At 38.1% G+C, this 20096-nt stretch overlaps 1 protein-coding gene across 1 annotated transcript in view; it reads left to right on the top strand.

The window, feature by feature from the left end:
- PRKAR2A (protein kinase cAMP-dependent type II regulatory subunit alpha) overlaps nucleotides 1-20096 on the top strand; it is a 57837-nt gene that overhangs the window by 20251 nt on the left and 17490 nt on the right. Inside the window, exon 2 of the mRNA XM_074550498.1 lies at nucleotides 4060-4095. Coding sequence (XP_074406599.1) covers nucleotides 4060-4095 — 36 coding nt within the window. The remainder of the gene's footprint in view (nucleotides 1-4059; nucleotides 4096-20096) is intronic.

The raw sequence follows: 20096 nt of genomic DNA, 5'->3' as shown, positions 1-20096 counted from the left end.
AAAGTCAATGACAGAGAAGGGAGCCCACGCACTGTAGGAAAAGTGTGCTTTTAGGTCTGGTTGTAAAGAGTGGTTCTACTGTCACTTGTTTGCCTTAAATATTGCAATTGCTGGTTTGATTTGGCTTAAAAACAGTAAGAAAAATAATATCTGTGTCCATTTTTCACCCAAGGGGATGTATTTTATACCTGCTTATAACCACAGTCAGAACTATTGTGAGTTAAATATAGTGAGCCATAATTGAGCATCAGGTATTTCAAAGTAAATCTCAATGCCAAAGCAAACTGAAGGATATTGGAGAAACTAATGTTTTGTCACTTATGGAAAGTATTTTTAAAAAAATTAAAATCCCAGTGTCTGATTTACATCCCTGATTTTTCAAGTGAGAAAACCCAGTGAAATGGAGCCACTAGCAAGTGGCAGTACAGTTAGTAGTAGCCACTAACTGCATGGCACTGCTGCTGTTTGATGTCATGCACATTTTTGAATTTAAGTTCTGGAATGTACAGTATTGACCTATTTATGCAATTTATTAAAATATTTTTTCTTAAATCAATATAATGACAATCTGAAGCAGCTTTTTAAGTGTTCCTATCTAGTGCTTACTTCAGTCTGTGCCTCATAGTATGGAGAGCACGTACATGTTCAGCAGACATTCCTGATTTTCCTTGAACAGTGGAGTGGGATGATTGTCCTGAGTCAGTTCTGGCAGAAGTGTGGAATGCACAGCTTGATCTGCCTTTCCAGTGCCAGAATCACTTGCCTTTGGCTGCCAGGGAGGAAATTGGGCCGTTTTGCTCTCTTCTGGTACAATGGTTTAATTTACCTCAGTTTTTGTTGTGTTTACCCAATTACTGTGTCTTGGTTCCCATGAGCCAAGTAAAAGCAGGAGCTGTGCCAAAGGTATGAGACATTTTGAACTCGAATATTGCTGCACCTGAGGTTTTGACATAATGGGGAGTTTACAATGCAATCATCTCACAACCAAATCTTCTAATCTCATTATGGTTTTTGCAATTAAAGTATAATAACATTCATATCATTACCAGAGATGTGGGCCATTGTTCAAACTGAATGTGGCCCATGGGTGTGCAGCATGGGGGAGTTCTAACTGGAGATAAAAAAAAAAAATTGTTTCCTCTTTCAAAGCTATAGTTTAATCTTGTTTCTGTAGATTGCAGATCTCTGAGTGGTACCAGGTCCTGCAGTGCTGGATTCACTGGATTTTTATCACAGTGTAGGCAGGGTTGTGCTCTGGGGGCTGCTCTGGTGTAGTAGGAATTTGTTATTGGTGTGTCCATCACCATTGCTGTAAATTAGGTGCCCTTTAGTGCTCAGCCTAGGAGCTAGGCTCTATTAACAGTAAATGTATTATTCCCTTCCACCCCATCTGATTTTTTGGAATCTGTCCACAGACCAGTGTAGGTGTGTGTGGGACCTTCAGGAGCTGTTTCTCTTAGCAGTGCTCAATGCCAGGCTTTTCCTTCGTGTACTTCCAATGGCAAAACACAAGGGTGCCATAGGAGTGGCAGTATGACTGTGCAATACTGAAAATAGTCGTAAGCAAAGAGAGCTTTTCATTGGTAAGCCAGAAGGAAAAAAAACCTCACCAGTCTTCTCTACTAGGAAATGTCAGATTTTTATCTCTTTAGCATAAAAATAGTCATCTGACAACACGTAAAAGTGAATTTTATACATGTTAGAACTGTCACTGGTGTAAGAGATGCAAACTATCATTTTAATCTTAAAAGCTTTGTGGAGGCAGAATAATAGTCGTCTCTTAACTGCCCTTAAAAGGTTATGTGTTTTGCTCATTTTTAACATTGGAAAACTTGATGCAGTTTTGATGACACTGAACCCTGCTATGGGATAAAATAATCAAGATTCCAAAAGAAGACATCGCTGTTGCATTTCTTTATATGTTACCCAAAGTACACCAGAGTATTCTGTAGTATATTAATTCTGTTCAAAGACATGAAAATGTTATTCTTAAATATGAGCAAGGAATGGGTGTAGAAGTCATAAGATGGAGAAGAAATTCTGTATGTGCAAGATAGAAAGTGAAATAATGTATTTACTCACTAACGGTGTTGATTAAAAGTATCTAAATCCATACATGAGACTGGTTAATCATTTACTGAAAACTGTTATGACCTTGATGAGGTGCTTGTACAGCAAACATATCAAATTACATTTTGAATTTAGTATTTTCTTTTGTAATAAATGACTTTGTAGTGGAAACTGAACTAATTTGTTTCGGTCTTCCCATTCTTCAAAACCTTAGAGAACTGGTAGGCATTTGACTGGGTCTCTGGACAAAAGTAGTGAATTTTCCTGTTTCTTTAGGTCCAAATTGGCCAATATTTAGCAGCTACTCAGATGTGAGTGTAATTACTGGGGCAAATTACTGTCCAGAGCAGCTTTGTGTCACCCCTGGTAGTCACAGACAGACCCATGAGGAAAAGTTAAGAAAGGGCAAAATGTCTGAACACTTTCAGATGCATGAGTGTGTTTAATAAACCTGCATGGATCTGTATTCCCAATCCCTGTTTCCCCTTAAGGTGGGGTAAACTTCTCCCATCCCTGGTGTCTTTTGGCAAGTGAGATAAATCCTGCCCTTATTTGCAGGAAGGGTCCCTGCTGTCGTAAATTGCTGAAAGGTTTGAAGAGAAAGTTACTTGAATTCTCAGGTTTGTTATTCAGTGTTTTTGAACCTCTTCAAGTTTGATGTATGAAACACTGTGTCAGTGTTATTTTTATAAGGATTATGTCGTATTATAGAAGTGTAGCTCTAAATTGTAAAATTCATAATAATGTTGCATTTAATCCTGAGCTTCTTTTGAGGCTGAGCATTGTCTCCCTGTTAATAGATTTAGCTGAAAACTATGGAATTAGCCTGATTATTCCTTTCCCCTCCAACCTCTTCTGAATTTCTTTATTTAAAAAAAAAATACACAATAATAATTTTGATCTCATTTTTGTGGTGTTATTTGCAGTTTTGTGTTTTCATATAGATGTAGGGTGGTTGTAAGTGCTCCAAAGAAGCTGAGCTCTTCTGGCTTTGCTAAGTAATCATTGTTCTCTGTATTCTGGTGGTACTGAGATACTCAAAAGTTTCTAAGAAATGATGGGGTCATTAAGATTTTTTGTGATGGGTGTTTAATAAATCTGGCTCTGGTGATGCATGTGGTTTGATGGGGTATAAAGGCTCCTCTAACTCTTAAATATTGAAAGAACAGAATAGAAAGGTTGTATCAGGAAAAATAGAATTACCTATTGAAGGGAAGAAAAGTGGGAAAACATGAAGCAGTCAGAATAAAATGATGTTGGTTGTTAAAGGTCAAGGAGAAGAGAGTGCGTTGGTTTTGTTCTGGGCGAAACTTTACAGGCAGATTTTGTTTTGGTTTTTTTTGAGACTAAAGCATCTCTCAAAGAGGATGCCTTGGTTACTGTAAAAGGGGGAAAGGTGCTGTTTGCTGAAGGTAATGTCAGAATGGATGTGCACAGTGGAGCTCAGGCAGCTCATCCCAGTCCAAAATCCAGGTGCCTTGTGCAGCATGAGCAGGGAGGCAGTGGGTGCTGCACCTCAGCCGTCTCCAGTTCGAGCCTGTGCCCTGGTGTGAGGCAGCCTTGCTCAGAACGGGCTGGCCAAAACTTCTTTGGCCTTTGATCCACCTTGAGGAGGTGCAGCTGACCTAAAGTGCTGCAATGCTTGGCAATAATACCAAATAAATGAGGCTGCTGGTTGATGATAGGTTAGGATTGGATAATCTGTGTAGAGGTGTGTCTTTTTCAGAATTAGATAAAAAAAACCCAAACCCAACCCAAAACTACTTACCATCCATCCTAGCATGTAATGGCCTTCAGGAATATGAAGTTTCATTTTGAATAAAAACTTACCGGCTGGCAAGTAAATGGATGAAAGCTTTATACTGGATCATTTTAAAAAGAGATTCATTTGGGGTTTCTGTACTAAAAGTATATAATGATTATGCAATTAGTTAATAATATTTGTAATAATAAATACAAATGTGTAATTTTATTTTTCTTTTTTTCCAGCTCCAGTTGTTAACCGATACAACAGAAGAGTATCAGGTATGGTTTATTTTTAAGAATTCAAAGTATTCAAAGAAATAGTTTTGAAATGTGTATCTGACTAAAGGAAGTACATTAAATATTACCTTTCTCTTATTGCCTTATGTCTCATAATTCTGGCATTGTTTGTGTTTGAAATAATGAGAATTGTTTCTTAATTCACTGTAGATGCCAATGGTCAACACATTTAGAGTAGTTAGAAAACAGAAATATGGGGGGTGCTCCCTTTTTGTATTGTGCAGTTTATATTTATAGTTGTTGAATTAGTGGCTGTTCAAGTGTTTTAGAGACACAGATTTTATTTATTTATTTATTTATTTATTTGTTTATTTGTTTTCTATCTCAACCAATATGAAATGCTTTAATGAGGAATTGAACTCCCAAAAAATTCCTTTGCAAGTTGATTTTGAAGAGTATCACATGAACAAAATGTTATGTGTTGATGAGAAGATATTGCATTGTTTTTTCATTTGAGGTGCAATGTGACTTGCTTTGCATGTGGTACTTTTTTTTTGTCTTCAAATATTTTACTAACATTTAGCTGGTCTAGAAAGTTTTAATTCTGCTTTAACAAATATCTTTATGAAAATGCCAATGTATTCAGTGTTTTCTCTCTAGTTTTGACTTCAATTCTACTCAGTTTGTAATTTATGTGGATGATCTGACATGTTCTTGGGTATGTTAGTTATGGTGGGGCATTGTTGATAATACATTTATTTATATATCACATATATATAAGATAAATATGTGTTTATGTGCAAAATGTCCTTATACCCATGCAGTTCATTTGCTTTCCTACTGGTTGCTTGGATATAATTAGAGATGATTGTTATTTATGCCACTACAAACAAATAACTGAGTATAATGAGAATTTCATAACTCTTAAAGATTGACAATGCTCTAGTTTTGAGATATGATTACATGAGAAATCTAGGCAGGACAGAATTTTATCTTGGATGGTGGAGTTTGATGCTCTGATAGTAAATATTGAGAGTCATATGTTGTAGAGTATCTGGAGAGGCCCAAGACACTTTCTCTGCTAATTAAACTAATCCATCCTGGAACCTGCTGATGGAGAAAAATCTTAGAAATGAGGAGTGAAAAAATCTCAGATTTAAATTTAAATAAAGACTGAGTTATTCCCAAAGTTAAAAAATTAATCTTTAATCAGAAAGTGTTTGTAATCTTTTTGACTTTTTGAATCTTTTTGAAATGCAGTGTTGGTGCTCACACAGTACTGAGCTGCTCTTAGTCCAAAAACAATTCTCTCATTTAGGGGGTCTAAAGGTTAATGTGAACAACTAAAAAGCAAATGTAAAATTGAATTGCTAACTTGTGCAATTAGATTAAGGAGGGCTTTAGTTGCTTAATAATGCTCTTGCTTCAGGAAGAGCTAGAAATATTCAGAGTTTACAGTTCATATTAGAATTGTCATGGAGACAAACAATAACAGAATATGTGTATATTACTGCTATGTTAAATACTTTCCAGAATATAAAAAAAATCAATTTTCTCTCTGTATACACTGTATAGGTCATGATCAGTGTGGGATTTGTTAAAATGCAAAGGCAATGCAAACACCATCCATATGCACACAAAGAGATGCAGTTTTCCTTCTCTTGGCAGGAAAAGCAGAGAAACTGCTGGTTTGGGGTGGGGGTTGTTTGCTGGGGTGGTTTATTCCACTCCATATCTGCTGTTTCTCTCAAGAACTGCATAGGAATGAGGCTGGGTACTGAGCTCAGCCCCCTGCCATCTCAGTCCCTTGCAGAAAATCAGTGACTGACTTGCTGGGTTTGCTGCTCTGAATTTGCTTTGACTTGTGTTTGATGCATTAGGTTTTCATCAAGTTTTCATTCTGCAATTTTTGTAAGATAGGTTTTTTCATTTTCATTCAAAACCTATCTTTTAATTTCTTTATAAATGAAAAAATAACAGCAAACACCAAACCACTGTTGCCTTACAGATTACCCAGCGTAGTAGCTATGTGTTTCTGGATTTAACTTGTAAAGTAAAGCAGAGTGAACCATAGAAAAGCTGGCACATAATTCTTCTTTGTAATTGCATTTTGTGGTCTTCTCTTCAGAAGAGCTTTCTGCTAGTCCATGTTGAACCTTGTCAATCCAACCAATATTTCTGTGTTTCCAGTGCAGTGTGTGTTTGTAAGGAGAGTGAAGAGCACAGCTCAGTTGCTTGCTGTTATCAACATTTGCATGCACAAAATCATAGATTTACAGAGCATTTAAAAGCTAACACGGGATGTATTGAGGTAAATTGAAGCAAGCATTGTTCTTTTGAAGTGTTTGGCTGCCTAGGGAATTACAGCATTGTCCTTGTTTACTAGGTCAAAAATAAAAGAAAAATATAATTTTTTATAATTTTTAAAGTTGATAAAGTGATTGTCTACATTACGTGCAGTTTATGACAGGCTAATAATTGTTCTGGTAAACCAGAACTACAGATGTGTTCTTGGAGCCTAACAAGTGTTATTAGGCTCTCTTACACATAGTAGTCAGAGGATCTTTTTTTAGTTGCTTTATTAATTTTTCAATATTAAACTTGAAGTGTTTTCTACTGGCTGGTTCGGATTAGTTGCCTACAGATAACAGGATGATCATGGTTCCCCTGGTGCATTATTGAAAATTCTAGAGATACATAAACCCATAGAATAAATCTGTTCTAATGATTACTAAATTTTCATTTAGGTGTTTATTTCTGGTTATGAAACATCTAAACTGTTTTGGCAAATACTACCAGTGTTGTAAATATTTAGCTGTCATTCTTTAAGACTTACTCAAAATGGACTGTGCAGGAGGGTCATCCTGGAAGAGGGGGATTTATCTAATCATGTTCATGTAATTATTTATAGAAGTGCAGAGTGGTAATGTTCTCATGAAGAGAAACAGCCTTTCCCACAGAATGCTTAGAGGGAGAAGGAGAAATGAGAGCTTGATGTTCCTCTAGAAATTAATCTAGTGAATAGCTGGCTTGTGTGTGGCATTTTTGGCCATGCAACGTGTTGAGATCCATGGTGTGCGCACAAACAGTTGGTCAGCTCTAATTTGTATCTGAGCTGACTTCATTAAAATAATCCTGTTTGTAAAATCGTAAGCTATTTTGGTGGTAGAAACTAAAATGGGAAAAACCAGCTCACTGATTTGGAAACCTCCTGGCTCTGGGGTGCCATGGGCTGTGATGGAATTTCAGTGCTCATTACCCAGCAGAGCAGTTGTCTTGCTGCTGCTCTGAGTTAGCAGAGTCTGAGCCTTCTGCCAGGGTAACCAACCTGTGTCCATGGATTGCTGGCTGACTCAGCCTTGGATGGAGTGGCCTGAATCCCTTATGGATGCCTTCCTCCCAAGAACAGGACTGGGTTGAAATTCATACTTGCTTCATTACATTTCTTGATCTTCCTCCAAGCATAGGGGTTCCTGACCAACTTAATTATGTTGGTCACTTCATTTTCTGTCATGGAAGGCTGCAGAGCCTGCCAGCATCTGTGTCCTTGGCTTGGGACTGACTGCACAGTGCAGGGAGGTGGCAGAAATCAGTGGTACCTCCTTTCTCAGTTGTATCAAAGATGTTTCAATGCTAGAGGAAGAGAGCATTGATATTTGTCCCACTATAAGAACTGGTACATAACCCTGAGGAGAATTCTGCTCCTGGCAGGATATGAATGAAAAGTTAATTGTGTTTTTGGAAGGGAGAGTGTGACGCCCACTAGAGTCTCTCTTGTGCATAGTTCCTCCTCTTTTAGTTGTAGCATATTTCAGAAAAGTGAAGTTTTTTGATAGATTTTTCTATTGCCATTTCTAGACACTTTTGATTAATTCCACAGAACACCCACTCTCCAGCAGACTTGCAGATTTCTTCTTGGGATAGGATAATCTGACAAAATAACACCCATATTATACATGTGTCACAAAAAGTTTCCATCTTTTTTCTACAATTATTTCAGTTTATCTGAGTGACCTGGTGTAATATCTCTCTTTTGCACGTGCCTGTACTCCTTCCTGAGCCTTCCTTTGGCCTCAATGGAATGAAATTACAATTTTCACATTCAACAACTGTAAGCAGAATAATTGAGCTATATGATCAAGGGAAGCAATATATAATAGTTATTTCCTTAATAGTAACACTGCTGTCAGGATCTGTGCCTGTTTTCATATTAATGTAAAAAAGAATCAAATTAACAAGACTTGCCTCAGTTGGTCCTTTTGGTGGGGCAGCTTTCAGCAGAGACTCGGTGGAGTGAGAAGGATCAAATTCTGGGTGCTAAACCCCTGAGATGGGGCTGCTGAATAAAGGTTTCGTGTGTAGAGGGTAATTTTGTTGAAATGTTCCTGAATCCTGTTTTCCTGTGTGTAACAAACATGAGCATTGTGTGGAACCCTGACAGTTGCCAATTGTCAGTGTCCCCAGCAGATGCTGGGTTCAGAATCAGTACTTTGCATGTTTCTCTTGTCTCTAGCTATCTGATGTGACACTATGGCATGGTGTTGTGGAGGTTTTTTTTGGGTTTGTGTTGTTTTTTTGTTTTTTTTTTTTTTTTTAATAATGTATAAATCAATATTCCCTGTCAGTTTTTGGCTTTTTCCTTTCTCATCACATCAGCTTCTATAAGAGGCCTTTACTATTGGCTCTTCCAGCTCACTGATTCTTCTCTATTTTGATGGTGGTGGGGACTCCTTCCCCTGAACTCTTCATTAGTCTGGCTCCTGCCAAAATGAGCAATCATCTCATAATGTACATATGTTGCTAAAGTGTGATATTCCTCTGTGCTTTTGAGTGCAATACAGCATTTTCTTCACACCCTGGCAAGTTGAGATGTCAGGATAATATTACACATAGTAAATTCCTATTAGTAGCTTCTAGTGCTTTAACATGACAGCTTTAACAAAAATCTTTTTCTAATAAAGCTGTTCTGTTAATTATTGCCACACAGCATGTTAGTATTTGGTAAGAAAGACTGTTTTGGGACCCTGTTAAATTAGGACATCTAAATGGCAGCTGTGAAGCAAGAGGCAGTGCTTCTCTTGGGAGGTTGTTTTGAGTATTTCTCTTGCAGAATACTATCTGCTACTTCAGTGATAAAAATCTCAGCACTTGAAATCATCAAGGGAGGAAGACTGAATGATGACTGACTTTCTCTGTGCTGTTCTCTTCTCTATTTATCTGATTATCAGAGGTTGACTTGAAAATCATGATCTGGTTTCTTCTCTTGAAGCTATTTAATTAATTTCTATATTGATTATTCACCATCTTACAACACTGATAGCATAATAACTTCTGCTGATAGATTTTCAGGCATGTGATAAATGATAAGAAACTTCAAAAATCCACATTTTTATAAAAGGCACAGTTTTCCTGTATCAACAACCTGAAGCTCCTGTGGATTTTTGCTAGCCCTAATGATTGCAAAACCAGTATCATAACTACAGTGAAAGGAATTCATTTTAAAAAATGTTGATATGAGCAGAAGCCAAGCATGTGGGATGACAGATGAAAGTGGTGATAAATTGTGTGGGTGCTCTCCTGTAAGAAAGTGTCTGAATCATTATTCGTTAAACAAAAAAAGCTTGTTTTCTCTGTTTGCAATATTGGGACTTATTTAAAAATTCCTGGCATGTGATTGACGTTCAGTGAATAATAAAATGCTTATTTTTGGAAATTAATAGTCATGACTTCACAATTACTTGGATTTCACAGTGTTGTGAACAATTCTGCAGGATTTTTTTTGTGACATAAAGAGAAATACAGCACTGGGAGCATCTGTACTTAAAATTTAAGTTAGTGCAATTCCTGGTCAGAAAAAATCTGATCCAGTCTGCTTAATGCACATAAGTGCTGCAGTGGAGTAGAATCAATTACTCCTTCATCTTTTTTATTTATGCTTTCTTAATAATAGTTCATGGCCAGAGTGTAACATAAGAATTAGAAGTTGTTTGTCCAAAGTCAAATGTTGCCCTTAGGAATTGGGAGCATAAGTTTAGCTATGTACATTTTTAAGCAAGTAATACAGTATGGATCAGTTTTCCAAAAGTATTCAGGTAGCAAAAGGTGCAAGTGATTAACTTCCATTAATTGTTTTACATTAAAGGTCTTTAACAAGCCTACATAAGTGTTGGTCCATATCTTTGTATACATAAATACTTCTGAAAATATCAGCCTTCAGCTGATGATTGAAATAAAATTTAGTTCTCCCTTTGATAGGTTGGAACTAAACTTTCCTCTTTTGTGTAATGGAGAATTTTTTGTTTTTATTTTTTTGTTTTGAACTCAGGATGATTTTTAACATGGGAATTAAAGCCCAGATGAAAATATTCCAACATGGTTTGTTGGTCAAACACACAAATCTCAAAATGCCTGTCACAATACCGGCTAAAAAAGAGAGTTTTATACTTGGTGCCAAAGCTGGTGCTGTGATGTATCTTTAGAGTGACCTCGGAGTCAGATGTGATTTGCATTTTTCTTGTCAATATATAAGGCTGCATTTCATCCCTATTTTAATATAGAGTTTTAGACAAAGTCACAGATGTTATGCTCCTATATTGATTAATACCCTCAATCAACTTTAGGTTGCTGTATTTCAGTTTAAATGTGGAATAGATCAAATAGTCCATCCATGGAGAACAGAAAAGTTTAAACAGACTTGATTTAAATTTGAAAGGATGTACTTTCAGGAACTCTACTTGGTAATTTTTAACACCAGAACACCTTGCTGAGTCTGTGTGTAGCCCAAGTTAAAAGAAAACGTTATAGGAATACCAAAAAACTCAGTGTAAGGAATATAATGGCATTATGAAAGCCCACTTCAGGAAATATTAAAGGTATCTAAGGAGTTGCTGTGAGCCCTCATTTGTAGAGACTTGAGTCAGGCTTGACTTTGGGAGGTGCCTTGTGTGTGGGTACTTGGCTGCCTGAAGCACTTACCTGGTTTGGTGTGGTTTTCCCATGTCTCCAAAATTTGTGAGAGGAAAGACCCCAATTTTCTTAAGCTCCCTAATCTTCTCTGATGGAAAACCATAAAACTGGTTAGCAGTAAGGCACACAAGTTCCAGCTGATGAAGTTCTACCCAGTATTAGTATTTTGCCAGACCACTTCACGTGTGTATTTTGTGTATTTCCTGCAAAGACAATTCATTTCTTCAGTGAGATGCTGAATCCAGAGTTGGAGATGAATGAGTGAAGGAGTCACATCTTTGCCATGGCTGGTGCTCACCAGGGCACTGGAATTGCTCAGCAGCCCCACAGGAATGGGGGGAGCTGCCAGGCTTTTCTTCAAGGGCTCCAACAGTAACTTCCCACATTTCCTGATTTCCAGTGTGCCAGGAAAGGAAGCAGCAGTTTCCAGGCACAGGGACCTGGGGGCTTCCACGTCATTCCTCTGCACACAATCCTTTTGTGTCAAGCCATGCTAATTTTTTATTGTTCCTGGTTTGCTACAGGTAAATAGGTGTTTGTTGTTCTATTCAGGATAATGGGGTTTTTAACATATTTGGACATTTTTTAGAAATCTTTGAAAATCATATCATATAATTGATTTCAGAAGTGGCTTTTAACATTTTGGCATGCTTTGGTTCTCTGTCACAAGAGATGTCAGAAAGAAGTAGCTAAATGAAATTTTAAGGCAAAAAGTGCTTTACTGCACTTTTCTCAAGATGATTTTAAAATACTATTTGCCTTCTTGCAGGTTTAGCAGTTCATATGGCAGAATTGCACTTAGAAAACCAAAAAAATGCCTTGATCTGTAAGCTGAAAGAAAATTTCCTATTTCTATACTAGAAAACCTCTTTTCCTGTTTTATTTATCAGCTAAATTCTCTTTTCTATCGACAGTTTGCAACTAAAAGCCTGTAAGCTACATGCCTTTTTTGGGGGGGAAGGTATATATTTGAGCCATTTCTTGGAACTTGTGGTGTTCTGATGTAAACTGAAGGGAAAGTGAACATTCTCTGTGCTGTTTTTAACTCAGAGAAAGTATCACTGTTTCAGGCACATGAGCATTATTGGTGCTGAATTCCTGGTTCTATCTGCCTTGCTTACGTAACACATTTGGAAATGTGTTAAAATTTATGTGATGGGCTAAACCAGGATCATTAAAGCAGAAGGCTTTCTTCTACAATTGTGAATCTGTGTGCTCTGAAATAGTAGTAGCATCATGTTTTCCAGGAGACCTTTTTTATGGCTGACTATCTCATCAGTAAGGCTCTCTTAGAAGGCTTGAACAAGGTCAGCAGCATGTTTATCCATTGCAGTCTTCTGATTTCTTGACTTGCAAGAATAAAGCTTGCTCCATTTGAATTTCCCAGGCTTCACCAGATGGAATAATGTATAACTCCAAAATAACCTGCTTCCATTCTATTTAAATGTAGTAAAGGGAATTGGAAACAGAAGTAGCAAATTGTAAATTACTGTTTTAAGATGGAAAGAGCAGTATTTTGCTTTTGGTAGTTACTGTCAGTGTCAGAGCTGTTTACTCCAATGTGCATCCACATGGAAAACCTTATTTTTGTTAGTCCTCTACCACGATGGAAGTATTTTTGTTGTTTTAATTCTCATGCAGACTTATCTCTTGCTGCAAGTCCCAGTGTCTGATGGGATGCTGGGCTCTCTTCTTGTGAGCTGAGAAATGGAAGCCCCAAGTGCAGGAGTCCCAGGTGTGGTTTAGTCAGCAGATGATTCTGTGGAATCAGGCAGGAGAGACCTGCAGAGTGTTTATTTTATCACCAGAGTGCTTTCATCATAGGTCCTCTGGAAACTGTAAATTTTCAATTATCAAAAGTTACAGGCTAGGATTTATAGCCTCATGGGTTTGTCATTATTCTCCTGCAGCATGTGGCTTTAGTGAGGTGAGAGAATATAACCCTCCAATGTGTGAGCATGCAGAGTGGAAGCAAAAGCTAAAACATTTGGCATAACTCATACATAAGAGCATTAAGTAAAAGTTGTGCCTTGATACAACTAAACAGGCAACTATATTAAGTAAATACAATGATAAACAGCTGTTGGTTTAGTTGAAAAAAAAAAGAAAAAAAGGCAGGTGTCATGTTCATTTGATCATGCCAGAGAGGTAGAAGTGCTTAGGAGAATTCTCTCTCTAGTCCTGCATTGGCACAAGTATTTCATTTTAATTGCTCCTGAGTAGGAGGAGGATTTAAATAAAGATACACAAGCTGAGGATTGTCTTCTGAAGTTTTGTTGCAGTTCAGTAAGACCCCCAACAAGTTGCCTCTTAGGATGATAGGGAAAGTCTTTTCCTCCCAGATCCCTGGAGCAGATTCCTGGGTGCTGTGAAGCTTTTGGTCTGTGGTTTGTCTGGTGCTGTGTCCCTGAATCACTTGAGCTGGGGCTGGTTTCCAGGCCAGATCCTGCAGGCTGCAGAAGGAGTTAAACAAAACAAAAAAACAACCCTGAACAAAGCCTACCTAGGAGTAATAGTTAAGTAGGAACACATTGTATCTTGTTAAAAGTGCTTTATGCTTGTCTTTAAAATCTAGTTGAAGCAGTATTGTCTGCTTGTAATGCTTTCATTATATGTGTGTAAAGATATGAATCTAAAAGAGACTGTGATTATTTACTTTCCGTTTATTATTCTACTTCTTTCATCATCAAAGTTCTCGTTTGCCCCTAGGGAAATGTAATTTTAAATACTTTGCCAAATCTTGCTGTAGTAGAAGAAAAAAAATATTTTAATGGCTATTCTGCTGTAAGGCATTGTCCCAGTTGTTTTACTGTACATATGATGATAAAGCCTTTTAAAGAAACACTTAAATCAGATCTTTATTAATCTGTATGAATGTAATAAGAATATGTGAAAACTGCATTATTCAGAATACATAAAGCAAATGCACTTATGGAAATAGTTGTCAGCCAATTGTCATAATTGTGAAGGGCTTATTATATTGCCTGTACTTAGGCATCTTGGGAGAAAAGGTGTCTGTGCATGTAAAGTTGGATTTCCTGCGAAGAAAAAAACCCATTATCATAAAAGGTGGAATTTATAATTGATTGTGCAGTCTGTGCTGAACTTGTTACTGAGGAGTAGTATGAGGTGGGAGTGTGTGACAATGTCACAAGCCATTGTCACCGGAAGTGTCGCATTTCTCTCTTGATGGAAAGAGAACAAGCTGGAGAAGGCTGATTTAGATAATGCTATTGGGAAGTACATAATCATGGTGAGGAAATGGTTATCAGACATTTCTAAAGGCAAGGTTAGCAAGCACTGTAATAAATCATGCACTTCTCTGTTAAAAGTGTTTATCCAATGGTGAACAAGAAAAAAATCTCTCCGAGCTCTACCTTGGTCCTCAGTTTTGCTGCTCTGTTAAATTAATGGCCCTTGAGGAACATAGGTGATGTCCACACCAGAGCTGGGCATTTTCAGGTTTACTCTGGGCTGTAGGGAAGGCTTTGGGTAGAGCCAGGTGAACACTTCAACCTATTGTGCAAGAGTGGCTTTCTGCAGGTCTAGGTGAAGCCGTGCAGGGTTTTAGGGTTTTACAGGATCCATCAGTGGCTCATGGGCTTCTTTTCCTGACACAGTGATCTTTGCAGCTTCCCAGCCTGAGCAGCCTGTGGGACCAAGTGTGGAGTGTGCTTGAACCTGGAATCCTGACTGGACAGAGCTGGTTTGGCACAGCTGTGCTGAGTCTGAGGGCCTTTGGAGTTAATCTGTAACACACAAGAACTCTGCCTGTGAAGATCCTACTTCATTTACTTTCCTTTTAACTTTAAATGACATTTGAAGCTGTTACAAGAACTGAAAATCCATTCTTTTCCTTTCCCTCTGAAATGAATCATTTCTAAATATTTCTCCACTGAAAAAAAATTGACACTTGATTTGACATACATGATCATGCAAGCGGTTGCATGTTTGAATATTCCGCTTTGGTATTTGACTAAGGGTTGATGGGGTGGTTTTTGCTCAGGTCCTGGTTAATTGTAAATCATGTCTCAGTTATACCTCTGTGAGAATTAAGAGTGAAGTCAGGAGGTGGTGTTCTTGTGGGCTGTCCTGCATCTGGAGATTGCCATGTGGCACATGAAGTGACAGACCAGTCTTTTAAGACCCAAGATCTGAGTTTTGGGCTGATGCAATAACGTTGGTTCTAACAAAAAATTTACCCTTGATTTCAGTCAGTTCTCACTAGTGAATTGAAGGCTGAAGTGGCTGATTTTCCTGAACATATTAACTGTTCTTTGAGTTTCAGTGTTGCTTTTCTTTCCAACTGTCATAAATGTGAAAATGGCTCAGGTGGTGCAAATGGTTGCAGGTTCTGTTTCCCACTTGCTGGATCGAGGTACGAATCTGTCGTCTGCTTTGACATGGTGAGATCTTTCACTTGAGAAACAAAGTGCAATTTCTAAACCAAAAAGTTCTGAGCTAACCAGCAACAGAAGTGAGAGGGAACTTGGAGTTGTTTTCCAAGTGTGGAAAATCACATTTAGCTGTGCCAGCAAAGACCTGTGTGTAAGTGCTGTTCAGGCTTCCTAATTCATCTGAGTGCACGGTTTTGAAGTGCAGCTCAGCTGTCAGAGGGAATGACAAGCCACTGGCAGTGGTCATCTTTCCAGCTGGCATGGTGCTCCCAGAACAGCCTATGCATCTGTCCTTGAGAGGCAGACTCAAAAAATGCTTGAAGCTTTGACAAACTCAAATGCAAAGAACGCTGCCTTTAAACAGAGTTTAAAATTACTCATCTGAATAAATAACTGGAAAAGTGGTTCTACATGTACTGCTCTGAGTGGATTTTTAGTAATGGGTCTGATAGGATCAATTGGAGATGATGCACCCTAATAAGTAAGGAAGAGTGAATAGGATTTCACTCTGCAGGTGGGATCCAAAATTGAAAAGAGAGTATGACAGGGCATCTATTTGCTACTTGTTTCAGTAGCAACAGGAATATTAATAATGCATTCACCTTACATAAAACATAGAACTTAAATTTCCTTCTTTTGTGTGTGTTTGAAGGTGTTCAGGCATCAGCCTCTTGGCTGTTATTTTGCAAAAAGCAGAGATCTCTCAGGGACAGGGATGGTGTGCATTTCTCTTGGAGGCTGTATTAACTTGCCAGAGCTAAAAGCTCAACTGTTATTTGCATACTGATTTCTATAGAATGCAAGGACTTTGATCTTGACAAAACACTTATTTTGCAGAACAATATTATCTTGAGAGTGATTAAAACTTGCATAAACGAAGGTGGTGTTTGTACTGGCAAACTTGTCTTCCTACTTCTGCCTCTCCCCACCCCTGCTTCCCCCTCACCTATCCACTGCTGATGTCATTGCTGCAGCTCCACACATCTCGGCTGCTTTCAGATGCTGTCACCTGCATAACAAAGCAGCCATGGAGCTCTATCATTTCTGAGCCTTCAGAAGTGTTAACAGATGTTCTTGAAAGCCAGAGAAGGTGCAGCATGAGAGCTGCAGAAGCTAAGAGAGACTAAATGTAGATGGTAGGATAAAAGCCTGAATTTCTTTTTATCTCAAAGCTTCATAAAATTGAAAACTGTTTTTTTTTATGTTCCAAAGCTATTTGAACTATGTATGGGTGGATTTGGAAAGAAGCTTGGTCTGCATGGTGTGAGCTGATAGAGCTGTAGATGTGTCACACTGCTGTGTAACTTCCAGTGATGGATTCTTGCTTAGCACTTGCTCAAGGGCAGAGTTGTGCTGAGAATCTCAACTAGGCAAGGTGTGATTTCAGAAGTCACTTCAAATTATATGGAGATACTGGTGAGCTTTAGGTTGCACCTTCAGAAAACCTCTTCCCTCAGGGGTGCTGGAGCAGGTTAGCAGAGAGAAGTGCCATCTTTGCCTCAGGAGGTTTCCAAGCCCCAAAGTAGCCCAGAATTCCAAATAGCTCCTCTTGGAGGGGTAGGTTGGACTGGATGATCTTCAGAGAGAGATCCCTTCCAAATGCCTTTAAATTGAGTGTGTAAAACAGCACTTTTCAGGAGAATCTTGTGAGAACAAGCTTGCCTCAGAGTGTGTTTTGTTGGGACACTTTAATAGTTAATATGTGAATTCAGTCACGTATCAAATAATGGGTCAAGGCTGTTTTCACTCTGTCATGATGAAAGATCAGATATTTTTTCATTAGGACTGGCTGTACTGTAATGCACAAATGAATAACCTTCAGGAGTCCTGAAATTCCCTGGATTTCTGACAGGGGTTGGCAGAGTTTAGGGTAGTTATGGGGGTCCTTTACAGCCAGAAGAATAGCAAAGCAGCACAGATAACATGAAACATTTTGCAGGTAAGACTGACACACAGGTCATATGTTCAACAGTACATATTTCCCCAAGTATTTACCAATTAACAATAGTGGAAAGAAAAATTGGTCATACTGCACCGTAAAACATGGGGTGGGTTTGATGTAATGCTGCTTTTTCTTTTCATTAGTCATTGTTTTAAGGTATTTGGAAAATACTGTTGGTTGTTAGGAGTGGGCTGAAAAGCTTTCTGTTGGCTTTCCAGAGTATCACAATGTTAATTAAGCTTGAGAATTTTGTGTTTCTCCCCCTTTTAAAGTATACCACAACAGAAATGTTACGTTAAGTGTTACAGCTCTGCCTGCAAGTAAATAGAGTCCTGTCAATCAGAGCTGCCCAAGGTTGGAGTCAAAACGTCTGGCCTGCTCTTCTGCATGGAAAAAGAAATCCCAGCAGGAGGTTCAAGAATGGAAAGTATAATGGGAAGGCATTCTATGTGCATGGGAAGAAGTGGTATTTTGCCATGTTTTGATTGTATTTCTGTGGTGCCCATTCACGGGCATTACAGAAGAGATTTCCATATGTAAGGGAAGGGCACTAAGTCCTTGGTGGGCTTTGGGACCTGTTTTCACCCTTAATGGGTAAGATGCAATAGGGGAAACCTACATTTACAAACCATAACCAAAGCCATTTCATACTGAAATTACAGATGACTGTGTTGCTTTGATGTGTGTTTTGAGATAAGGTTTTGCTCTGATGCTCTAGTTTTAGTTGTGGCAATAAAACTTATCTTCCCAAGGAAATCTTAAAGAAAATTTCCTGAATTTTCTGAAGCATTCTTAGAAATAGCTTCCCTGCAGCTGAGGTGGGAACAAAATCAAATTTGCAGCTTAATATTAAAATTTTAATGATAGAATGGTCTAGTTGTACAGTGATCTCTGAATTCATAGATGTTTGTACTTAATAGAGAATTGGACTCCAGTTTGGAGTTCTGTGATTCACTGGTTGTAAAAAATGGAGAGAGTTAATTATCTCCAGTTTCACCATTCTGTTGAAACCACGGAGCCTTTCTTCTTAGTAACTGTTCCTTATTTGAAAATCCTAAGCTTTCACAATAGACTTTGATCTTTACTGTAAAATGGAAGGAGGAGGAAGCTTTCACACCAAAATGCTAATAATGTTCTCTTTGTTAGTGCCTTTGTATTGCATATTAAGTGGATCAGCCTATCAGTCCAAGTTCTGTAGCTTTGTGGGCATCCACCTTCCTATAAACCAGCCATCCTTGGACTCTAGCATGGACTGTACTTCTTTTTCAGCTAGGGAAGAATTCTGTTTATCCTTTGTCAAGTGTCTGCCCTAAGTGTGGGTGGCTCTGTTAAACTAAAAGCATGTGTGTGGTAGGTGCACTGTCAATAAACTGTTTCTGTATTGTTAAATGGATTTATTGTATGAGCATTACTTACTCCCAAAATGCCTGATGATTATATGATTACATTTTTACATTGTGGTTTGGGAAGTGGAATGCTTGTTGTTGTATCTGAGTCTCCTTGTTCTCTCCAGGAAAAAAAATGAATTAAAATCCAATTTCCTAGGAAAGGCTTGTATCTTTTAGTTAGAGAGAAAAAATACTAAATAAAAAAAAACAAGACACGCAAAACCAAACAAATCTTTCCTAGTAAATTGTGCTAGAGTTTTGCATTTTTATTGTCCTAATGAGTTCACAATGACAGGGTCAATAGATGTGTGCATTTTCAAATTATTTACAAGTTGCTGAATTCTAGACATTCTGGATTTTTATTTATACTTTCTCACTCCATTCAGCAGTTAGATGTCATTGCAGTGAGCTTCTGGGCATTCTGCCAAGTCTTCACTATTGTCAGGATGCTGGATAAAGTACAAAGGAAAATGCTTGTCTATGTTTCCTTGTAAAATTTTATAAGTAATGTATAACCTCAGAAGTGAGACCACCCTTATGAAGGTAAGAGCACAGCTAGATGAAAACAGGGCTGTCAGTACAGGTGGTTAAAATGTGCAGATCCCTTCCACATGCAAGAACTGTAAACATCCATGAATTTATAAGAAAACCCGAGGTAGAACTGTGGGCTTTTGGTGGCCAAAGTGTCTGTGTTTAGTGTTGTAAGACTGTGTGTAAATGCTAAGATAACTGAAGATGAGCCTTTTCTGAAGAATTAAAACTGAAAAAAAAGGGTTTGAAATTTCAGCAGCTCTGCATTATTGCCTCTCTTTCAGTTGATCCTGTAGGGATAATGACATGTTTGGCAGAGCCTTGTCCTGGTGCTCTGTAGTGTGCACTTTTCCACAACTGTTCTCATCCTTTAAAAAAAAAAAAACAAAAAACCCTGTAAATTTTAGAGTTGTTTTTGTATCATCAGTTGACATTAATTTGGTTAAAATGTAGTTAGATAGAGGAACATGTGGGGGATGGGACTAAATGCTGTTTTTCCCTGGACTGTATTATGGTTAAGCTGATGGTTAAGTTCCCAGGTTAATACCTGTGAAAACATGATTTCTCTGTATCAAAAAACCTCCCAAAATATAGATACTCATTTGCAAATCAAAATTGAGGTGGAGTGAGTGCCTCATCCTTCCCTGTGCTCCTTTCTCTGTGTTTTGCTCTGTACATGGCACTGCAAAGAACAAAGCAGTGGAGCAGCAGTATTTTTCTCCTGCATTTTAGAGAAGATGCTTGTAAATGAATCTGAATGGAGGTTGTTAAGCTTTGATACCAGTTGAAAGGAAATCTGTGTCCATGCTTGAGTATTTG

Source organism: Zonotrichia albicollis, chromosome 12, assembly GCF_047830755.1.
Source record: "Zonotrichia albicollis isolate bZonAlb1 chromosome 12, bZonAlb1.hap1, whole genome shotgun sequence".
Classification (NCBI taxonomy): domain Eukaryota; kingdom Metazoa; phylum Chordata; class Aves; order Passeriformes; family Passerellidae; genus Zonotrichia; species Zonotrichia albicollis.
This window is presented reverse-complemented; position numbering and strand designations above follow the sequence as displayed.